The sequence below is a fragment of the Brienomyrus brachyistius genome, chromosome 17 (genome assembly GCF_023856365.1).
Source record: "Brienomyrus brachyistius isolate T26 chromosome 17, BBRACH_0.4, whole genome shotgun sequence".
Taxonomy (NCBI): domain Eukaryota; kingdom Metazoa; phylum Chordata; class Actinopteri; order Osteoglossiformes; family Mormyridae; genus Brienomyrus; species Brienomyrus brachyistius.
Window position 1 is genome coordinate 20,708,005 of NC_064549.1, and position 10,016 is coordinate 20,718,020.

A 10,016-nucleotide genomic window follows, 5' to 3' on the forward strand; every position below is an offset into this window, starting at 1 on the left:
CGCCTGTCACGCGGGAGACCGGGGTTCGATTCCCCGACGGGGAGAGTCTGCATCTTTTTGCCTCGGTCTCAAAAGGCACCAAGCTAGAACCGGCCCCGTGTTAGTGGAAACGGGGCTTGTGACTTGTACTCATGCATAATATTCTGCGGGTCGCTCAGCAGCGCAGCATATGAAACTAGACTCGGATTGTAAGTGTGTGGTTTTGATAATTGATGTATGGATGGATGGATCCTTAATAAGAGATATAAACAATAAGGTCCAGTCGCCAACTAATCATGTAAAATACGTCATAAACTCATGGTTGTTAAACCCAGAATAAAAATGAAGACGTATAACTAGGAAAGTCAACTTGCACATTTCAATTTTGGTTCGATATAATCACGTTGTCCTTAACCCTCCAGTGCAGGAGGGGACGGTAATGCGCATCGAATGTTTCCGAACCTGTGTGTGATACAACCGAGGAAGAGCCGATGACTTCGGGGGAGGAGGGGCAGGCGACTCGGAAGAAAAAGCAGCAGAACCCAATGCAGCCTGTAGCCCATTCAAAGGCCTACTGTTGGACCTCTGCTTATTTTGCAATACGTCTTTAGTACGGACTGAAAAATGTCCGATTTCGATGAGTTTGAGAAGCAGTTAAGCGAAAATCGGCAAGGTAAGTTTGGCTTTGAAGATCGGTGTATGCTCCCTGTTTTAGGGTAATAAAGTGGCCGGCGTGTCCTAGCGCCGAGGATGGTGCGGAGGGCACTTCTGCTGGTTCCGAAAAGAAAAGCGCGGCTGGGAAATCGGTGCCTTTTATCCGAGCGCTCGCCGATTCTGAAACCTGCCCGATTCTTCTTCTCCCAGCTGCCGCAGGATCCCCGAAAACTGACCGCTTTGGTAAATCAGTGACATTCTTTGCTTGGCATTGTTATAGAGATCGCTAGGCCTGCATCCATCAGTGCCCGGCGTACATAACATGGACATTTCAATGAAACGTTATTGGGGTGCACTCGATGTGAAAGCCTGCGGTTTTATTTATTTAATTATTTACCATTATACACTTGGATCATAAATTGCGACCCGCGTATTTTCATTCGCAGTAACACACTATGCATGGATGTTTGTTGCAAGCGTTATATTTTCAAGATCACGTTTAAAGTTTTATGCAAATAAAAACGACCGCGACCACTTGATTTAAAGTCCGCACTTAATAACAGTGTTAGTTACTTGGTTTTTAAATACTACGACGAGTTTTCTATATAATGATATGATTTTGTCTCTTTCCGATGCACAATAGCCTTTCCCTTGGGTCCGAAATGCTGGCCCTGTCATCCGTACAGAATAAGTCTTTCTCACACGATCGCCGTTTCTTCATGATGTATAGACTCTAAAAATCAGCCGCGTTCCCTGGAATCATAACAACTGCTTTTAGGTCGTTATTGCAAAGTCTTGCACCTGTATCTACCTTTACAGCGGATAGCAGTAACTAACAATGATGTACAGTTATATAACAATACACATATAACTTCATTAAAGTGCAGAGAATCCAGTAAACTGAATAAACTTAAGCCATACTAACGCAACTGAAATATACAACATGCGTTACAACGGAGTCGAAAGTAGGATTGATTTATGTACCTATCAAATGGCAATCTTGTCATATCAGCTCCTTATCACTAAATCACTAAAATGTCATTCGAAACGACCTGATTCGGCTAGACGAGCACTAAGTGCCGCCGTGTTTGATAAACTAGCAGTTCCAGTCATTCATATCTGCGCTCTGACTATGCCTGCGATTGCGGTAATTGGTTATTACCGATTTACGTAAGATGCATTGGCCGCTCCGTGTCTGTACTTTTGCAGCGGTGCATTACCGTAACGCTGTTATAACTGATGCATGAAGCTGATTCCTCGAGCAGCACCTGCGTTTAAATGCTTCACTGAAAACTGCACCTTCAGGGATTTATTTAAGCTTCTATATGAAGGACCTGCTGGGATAGAAAGGTGATATTTTATTGCTAGTTTAATAAAGTGCTGTCTGTCAGATTGAAACGATATTAATTACCCATCCATCGTCCAACCAGTTATCTTAGTCAGGCTCCCCTGGAGCCTATTCCAGGCAAATTCCCCATACAGAGAGCAGAGGCAAAATTCAGGCCTCCAGACTCGGAGGCGTGAGGCAACTGTACTCACCACTGTGCTCCTATATCATTAATTAGTCTGGTTATGTTTTTATTGTTTCACAACAGACTGACATTCAAGGGGATGTCCTTGTGCCCTTGAAATTATTAGCCATTGAGAGATGGGTGTGTTTGTTTCAGGAGGGTGTGATTGAATATGTGAATTGAATGGAGGTGCTTCATTCTGGTGAGGAAACTGCGGAGTTAGACCCCGTACCACATCTTGGTCTCCGTAAGTGACTTTTAAGGCATAGCGCTGGGTCAGTCAGCATCCAGCACCCCAGGGAAGTTGGTAATATGATTACTCTGTGACTCATGGGCTTCAAACCCACAACCATCCGGACACACATTCATAATCCCTCTGAGTTACACATCTTGGATTTATCGAAATGGATGGTAGGGGGGCAGTCATGTCGCTCCGCCCACCGTCTCACTGGTACCACGGTGTCGTCCCCCAGAGCGGGAGAAGGAGCGACACAAGAAGCGTAGCCGCAGCCGGTCTCTGAGCCGTGGCGAGAAGCACCGCCGCTGGAGCAAGGACTCCAGGGGGCGGAGTCACGAGAAGCGCAGCAGCAGCCGCGACCGCAAGGGTCGTGACCGACGGAGCAGCTCACGCGAGCACAAGAAGCACAGGTACCCCCCCTCACGGTCCCGGTTACAGGCACTGAAGCTGATATCTAGCATGGTTTGAGGCCTCTTAACAAGTTTCTTTCACAATCAACCAATTGGTTTCTTCGTGGTGGGAAGGGGGACTGTACCCATATTAAATTTTAACTGGCGTTTATAAGTAGCCCCCGCCATAGCGATGGGACCTCAAAGCCAGCCTAAAAAGTGGCGCATGGTCACACCCTCATGACCTTAAACTGCCTGCGATCCAAAGTTAAATGTAAACATTCTGCCATCTGTTTGTTTTTGCCAGATTCTGAGTGTTTACACTGTATTGTTTGGGGAAAACAACCTTCTGTTTTGTGTTTGGGCAGCTACTCTCCTCGGAGAAGCCGTAAGAAAAGGACATACAAGTACTGGGATGTTCCCCCTCCGGGATTCGAGCACATCACCCCCATGCAGTACAAGGCAATGCAAGGTTTGGATGCGACGCTTCCATGTGTGCTAGTTCAGTATTGCAAGGTTATGGTATATTGGTTGCAATGAAAGCATTTATTCTGGAGTGCCCTCCTCCCCCCTGCTGGTCAAAGAGGGAATAACACTTGGGATGATTTCAGACAGTGTGAAGAGAGCTTAAACCTAGGGGTTAGAAGCAAATGAAGGCGACGATCCGGATGTTCTGGCCGTCCCTGGTTGGGGTCTTGAAGCCCTTTCTCCTCCCCACAGCTGCAGGGCAGATCCCCACGATAGCTTTACTGGCAACATCCACCACCAGCGGCGTGGCAGTGACGCCCACCCAGGTGCCGATGGTCGGCAGCCAGATGACCCGGCAGGCCAGGCGGCTTTATGTCGGCAACATCCCCTTCGGCCTGACGGAGGTGAGTCCAGGCAAAGTCCCGCGTTGCCTTCTGTCATGCATACTGGTGTCATGTGTAGCTCAGTGAGTTAGGACACTGAGCCGGTCACAAGAAGGTTGTTGGTTCAAATCCCTTGGGCAGCAGAGTGATTTCACCATTGGGCCCCCGAGCGCAGCCCTTAAGCACTATTTGCTCTAGGAACTGTCTGGTCCTGCTTCTTCAATGAAATGTATGTTGCTTTGGATGAAAGTGTCCGCAAAATAAATAGATAAATGTACTAGACTTGTCAGTCATTTTTTTTCTCGTTTGCCTGTTTTGATGTCTTCAGACGTCTGCCTGTCTTCATTCAGTGTGTCTGCCTGTCTTTTTAGGAGGCCATGGCGGATTTCTTCAATACCCAGATGCGATTGGCTGGCTTATGTCAAGGTCCCACCAATCCCGTCCTCGCTGTTCAGATAAACCAGGACAAGAACTTTGCCTTCCTTGAAGTAAGAGTCTTTCCTGCCTAATGGCTGCTGTGTCCAGGCGGAGACCGCAGCCTTCCCTGATTAACGACGTTCTTCGTTCTGCCCTAGTTTCGGTCCGTGGATGAGACCACGCAGGCAATGGCCTTCGACGGCATCATTTTCCAGGGTCAGTCGTTAAAAATCAGGCGGCCCCACGACTATCGCCCCCTGCCTGGCATCTCAGAGCAGCCCGCCTTCCACGTACCAGGTCCGTTTTGCTTGTCGCCGTCATAACCTTAATCTTTATTTACCTTTGAAGAGCCGATCGGCAAGGCCAGTTTTTTGTACTCGTTACGGACTGACTGTCCTTCGCAAGCTGCGGATGTCTTGTCATATAAAGAGGGAGACTTTCACTTTTATTTACTTAATGTTGTAAATATTTAGCAGACAGTTTTATCCAAAGTGAAGAATGTTTTTTTTTTTTTTTTTTTTTGAGAAATCAGGGTCAGCCTGTCCCTAGAGCAAACTCGCCGGCCCAGTGGTGTGATCACCAGTGATGTGAACCAGTGATCTTCTGATGATAACGCTGGCATCCTAACCAGCTGAGCCACACACACACACACACAGCTCAGTCACTCACTTCTTACTGTTAACATAGGGGTGTTGTGTGGCTCTGTGATGTTTGCCCATGAAAAGAAGGTTGCTGGTTCAAATACCAGGGTTGGCAGAGTGATTTCACCACTGGGCCCTTGAGCAAGGACCCTAACCCCCAAATTGTTCTAGGGTTGCTGGCTCCTATTCTAGTTAAAAATTCTGGACACACCTACTGAAAATGACTTGTTTTTCAGCAAGATAATGACCCAAAGCCCACCTTGAAGGTTATGCAAGTAGCTTATTACCTTGTGAACTAGGAAAGAGATGGTCCCCACAGCCCCCCAACCTAAACTCTATAGAGCTGGTTTGGGATCAGTTGGATGAGAGTAAGAGTAAGGTAGCCAGCTTGCGCGCAGAACTTGTGGAAACTCGAGGACTGTTGGAGAAACGGTCCAGGTGGGTACATATGTTAGCTGGTTGAGTCCGCAATGCTGTCATCGAAGCCAATGGCTCCTATTTTGAAGAGACAAAAATTTTGTCTTTGCAGTACTTCATATGCATAACTTCCATGCCCAAAGGCCTTTTACTATAAGGTGAATAACAGCTAAAATAGAGACAAATGCATTAAGAGCAGGTGTGTCCATACTTTTGACTGGTGCTGCATGTGTCAGCATCTCCCATGGAGAGCAAGATGGGAGAGACAAAAAACAGTCGTCAAACTGCCCCAGTATTTAGGTATTTTTTTGCTGGAGTTACATTTATCTGATATTATATAGGAGATAACGACGTCATACTGATTTGAAGTTGGCTTATTTCACTCGCGCCGTTTGCTCGTGGTCATTATCCGGCATGTTGACGGTTTGCTGTGATCGGCCGGCTTTGGGCGCCGTGCCGCTCTGTCTGCAGGGGTCGTCTCCACCGTGGTTCCAGACTCGCCACACAAGCTCTTTGTCGGAGGCCTGCCCAACTATCTCAGTGACGATCAGGTACCCCGCCCTCAGTCTCTGTCGCCGGGGAGCCGACCCACAACCCTCCTGTGTTTCTGTCCCACTGCTGCACGTGGAACTCAAGCAGGCATGCACACACACGCACACGCACGCACGCACGCACGCGCACGCACATACATACATAAAATAAACACTCGTCTCTGTGTAACTGATTAGTAGGAAAAGAAAGCCTGTCAAAGTTACCTCACCGCTTAAAATTCATTACAAGATACTGGGGGGTCAAATGTCAGCATCATGTTTAAAGCTAGCTGCTGAAAATAGCCGCACATTTGAGGTTTTTTTTTTTTTTTTAAAGATATTCATGGGATTTATTAAACATTTATTAGACATGTAGGTAATGAGTTGACAGTTACATTACGCTCATTGTTTATCCAGCTGTAAATTATGAAGATATTGAGACCCCGCTAATGTAAAAGGTACGTTTCCCAAAACCTCATGTTATCGACTTGCATAGTTGGAACCATTCAGTTGTTATCTAATGTTGTTAGCAAATAACCTTATTAGCAACAAAGGCTTTGGGAAACGTGCCTTACAGCTGGCGGCTTGCCAAACCAGTCACGTAGCCAGTCCCTGTGCTGCCTGTTGCTGGGTACCCTGGAATATTTGTATATCGGGTTAATTGCTGAGTGTTAGTCGGATGAATCAGCCGCGTCGTTTTGCTGCATGAAAATTTAAAATCGAGTCATCTGCGCGTCACCTAACTGACGAATACCTCCACATTGCCGTACACCTGTGTTTGCCCAATCCCAGTCCTCGGGGAACCGCCGACTGTCCACATTTTCGCTCCCTCCTAGCTCCCAGCCAATCAGGAACACCGAATACCTGGTACAGGTGTGCTGAGAGGAAGCAAAAACGTGGACTGACCGGGGGGGTACCCCCGAGGACTGGGCTGGGAAACACTACCATAGACTGTGCTTGAAATGTGGGGGAGATCGACCAAGTCCCCAAACGCTTCAGTATTCGCAGACGTGCCGTGTCTCACGTCCATGTCCGCACACTGAGAACGATGACTTCACATCCCGTTAACAGCGATGGGGAGCTGCGGAAGAATCGTTCCCTACATTGCTGTGTCGCTCGAAAGGCAGAAAATACTTCGGACCTTTTTCCCGGTGAACGATTATCAGCTTCACTGGAGTTTTCACATCGTGCCCCATGCCCTATTCTGTTATGACGTCAGTGATGGATAATATTACCATAACAACATGCACAGATGAGGTCGTCTTACTCTGAAAGTGTTGAAAGGGTCACATTTTAGACATTTTCTACTTCTCATTAGCATCTTTTATGATTTTTTTTTTTTCTTCCTATATCGCCACCCCACTGAAATCGGCCCATTATAGACATAATCCATACAGGCATTTAATAGTTTACCTATTTATTTTGCAAAAGTTAATCGCAAAACGTTTTGCGTCCACCCCTGCATTGTAACATTTTGAGCTCCGGTGTCCCACTCACTTTAGCCTAAACTGTTAAAAATGGCAAGACTCAGCCCACAAGATAGTGATCGCGGTTTCAGTGAAAGGTAAGTGAGAAGTGCAGTCAGTTTGTTTTTCTTTGATTTTTTTCCTCCTTTTCGGATTGTCATCGTAATCTTTCTTATCCAGTGTGAGTCACATGTAATCCAAGTCAAGAGGAAGGCTGTACCAAAGCAGCACTGGGGGGAGAGAGTTTGAATCCAGCAGAACTGTTAATGTATTTCACGTCAAAGCCAGTAAATGTGCCATAGACAGGTGAAATGGAAACCGCTGCTTGTATCCTGGTGTTTACATTTTTTTTGCAGTCCCTGCTACCGCTTTGATACTTACAGCTCTTTCATTTTTGTTCCCCACTTTGTCCCCAGCTAGGGGCCTGTAAGATCGTTAAGTCTTCGCTCATAATTTGTTCAGTAGTACTGACCTACTGCTGCCATGCCAACATGTAACACAAGGCAAGTAAGACATTCCGTCCCTCGCACGGATATCCTCCCTGTCGACGGCCTGCCCCTGTGGGGGGGCTCTGTCCTGGAGTGCTCTTAAGCATATGGGGTCCTTTTTTTGGGGGTTGAAGGCTGGGGAGAGACTTATTATGCTGATCACAGGGTATAAATTTGATTTTTTTTTTTTTTTGCCCCTAAGAGAAGGTAGGAGGTAGCGCCCTCTTGTGGCTGCCAGTGTCCCAGGTGACTCCTTTCTGAAGTCAGTGGTTAATGCGGCTTTACAGTAGATTCCTGTAGAATAAGTGAGGAATGATGTTAGCAGAGCTATTTCGTCCTGTTTGGCTTCAAGCCGTGGCCCCTTTAGCAGGACCCTGTGGCGGCTCTTAGCTTTACCTGTGAGTTTATCTCCTGTAGGCTTTGTCCCTCTAATTAACTGCACCAATGTGGTTCTTGGTTTTAAGAACAGGAAGTCAGTGATTCGGCTGGGTTTGTGTTCTGCCGAGTCGCCCCCCCCCCCTCCACATTGTATACATGGAACACTTAACATATAATTAGCTGTTTTTATTTAGTTTTTTTTTTATATACCATCTAGCTTAATTATTGTGGCCCTTAAAATCAGATGCAACTCGGTCCATATTTCAAAATTCGTAGTTGGAATTATCAGAGAACTTGATTAGGAATTCAGTTGTGTTGTATATGCTGTAGGATGGGGGGGGGGAATCTGTGTTATCATTCATTGACAAGAATCAAAATAGTTACTTTTGTACGCTCCCAGTAAGTAAGTCATGCAGAAAGGGCACAGGGGGCTTTGAGCTCTAGTGTTGCACCGTAATGTCGAGCCACTTGTCATAAAGCCATTTTCCTGATGTCTTCACTGTTTCCTCATGTCGTTTTGCAAAGTTTAACATGCTGCTTCTCCCACAGTTAAGATTAGCATTTCTAGCGAGGCGCCGTGCCTGGACTGTCGGGCTAATCGCCCCCCCGCGTCTCCTCCTCTTGCCCAGGTGAAGGAACTCTTGACGTCGTTCGGACCTCTTAAGGCCTTCAACCTTGTGAAGGACAGTGCCACGTCACTGTCTAAGGGTTATGCTTTCTGTGAATACGTGGACATCAGTGCCACTGACCAGGTGCGTGAGGTGGGGCAGCAGCTGGAAGGTCTGGGGTGACTCGGGGCTTCCGGATGGAATTGCTGACGCTTGTGTGGGATGCATCCCGCAGGCCGTGGCTGGACTCAATGGCATGCAGCTCGGAGACAAGAAGCTCATCGTCCAGCGGGCAAGCGTGGGGGCTAAGAATGCCAACGCTGTGAGTATTTGCCCTCGGCTGCCGCCTTTCTGATGTCCTAAACCCAACTTGGTTCCTGGGTGCCTCCCAGGAAGCTTAATGCCCCTATTTCTTGGGTTTATTTGGGTCCATGTAAATTTCTCGCTGTTACTCGAGACGATTGGACGATCAGGGGGTATCTGACACTCTTGTCGCCCCCCGGGACAGACGGCCATCATCGAGACGCCGGTGACGCTGCAGGTTCCAGGGCTGCAGCGGCTGCAGAGCTCCGGCATGCCCACGGAGGTGCTGTGCCTCCTCAACATGGTCATGCCCGAGGAGCTGGTGGACGACGAGGACTACGAGGAGATCCTGGAGGACATCCGGGAGGAGTGTTGCAAGTACGGCAACGTGCGCTCCATCGAGATTCCGCGGCCCGTCGATGGCGTGGAGGTGCCTGGCTGTGGCAAGGTGGGACCCGTACTCTCCTGTACCAGTGGCAAAAAGAAGACCTCTGTAGGCACTAAACACAGGCTCATGGGAGCATTTCTTGCACAAAAGTGTTTTGAAAACGGAATAATTTTTTGTGTAAGAAAAACAATCTGATTGGTTCAGATAGACAGACAATCTGATTGGTTCAGATAGACGACGGACAATCTGATTGGTTCAGATAGACGACGGACAATCTGATTGGTTCAGATAGACGACGGACAATCTGATTGGTTCAGATAGACGACGGACAATCTGATTGGTTCAGATAGACGACGGACAATCTGATTGGTTCAGATAGACGACGGACAATCTGATTGGTTCAGATAGACGACGGACAATCTGATTGGTTCAGATAGACGACGGACAATCTGATTGGTTCAGATAGACGACGGACAATCTGATTGGCTCAGATAGACGACGGACAATCTGATTGGCTCAGATAGACGACGGACAATCTGATTGGCTCAGATAGACGACGGACAATCTGATTGGCTCAGATAGACGACGGACAATCTGATTGGCTCAGATAGACGACGGACAATCTGATTGGCTCAGATAGACGACGGACAATCTGATTGGCTCAGATAGACGACGGACAATCTGATTGGCTCAGATAGACGACGGACAATCTGATTGGCTCAGATAGACGACGGACAATCTGATTGGCTCAGATAGAC

At 47.4% G+C, this 10,016-nt stretch overlaps 1 protein-coding gene across 1 annotated transcript; it reads left to right on the plus strand.

The window, feature by feature from the left end:
• The first annotated feature begins 520 nt into the window (after positions 1 to 520).
• On the plus strand, positions 521 to 9,723 carry LOC125711330 (splicing factor U2AF 65 kDa subunit-like). The gene is made up of 10 exons (XM_048980132.1): positions 521 to 652; positions 2,618 to 2,792; positions 3,140 to 3,243; positions 3,492 to 3,643; positions 3,994 to 4,110; positions 4,198 to 4,336; positions 5,569 to 5,648; positions 8,589 to 8,711; positions 8,803 to 8,889; positions 9,076 to 9,723. Exons 1-10 carry the CDS (start codon positions 604 to 606, stop codon positions 9,451 to 9,453), a joined length of 1,404 nt encoding a protein of 467 aa, XP_048836089.1. The 5' UTR covers positions 521 to 603; the 3' UTR covers positions 9,454 to 9,723.
• Positions 9,724 to 10,016: the final 293 nt, after the last annotated feature.

Coding starts and splice junctions, on each gene's coding strand:
- LOC125711330 (XM_048980132.1), top strand. CDS start 604: ATGTCCGATTTCGATGAGTTTGAGAAGCAGTTAAGCGAAAATCGGCAA. Junction 653..2,617: donor GTTAAGCGAAAATCGGCAAG/GTAAGTTTGGCT, acceptor GTCGTCCCCCAG/AGCGGGAGAAGGAGCGACAC. Junction 3,244..3,491: donor GCAGTACAAGGCAATGCAAG/GTTTGGATGCGA, acceptor TCCTCCCCACAG/CTGCAGGGCAGATCCCCACG.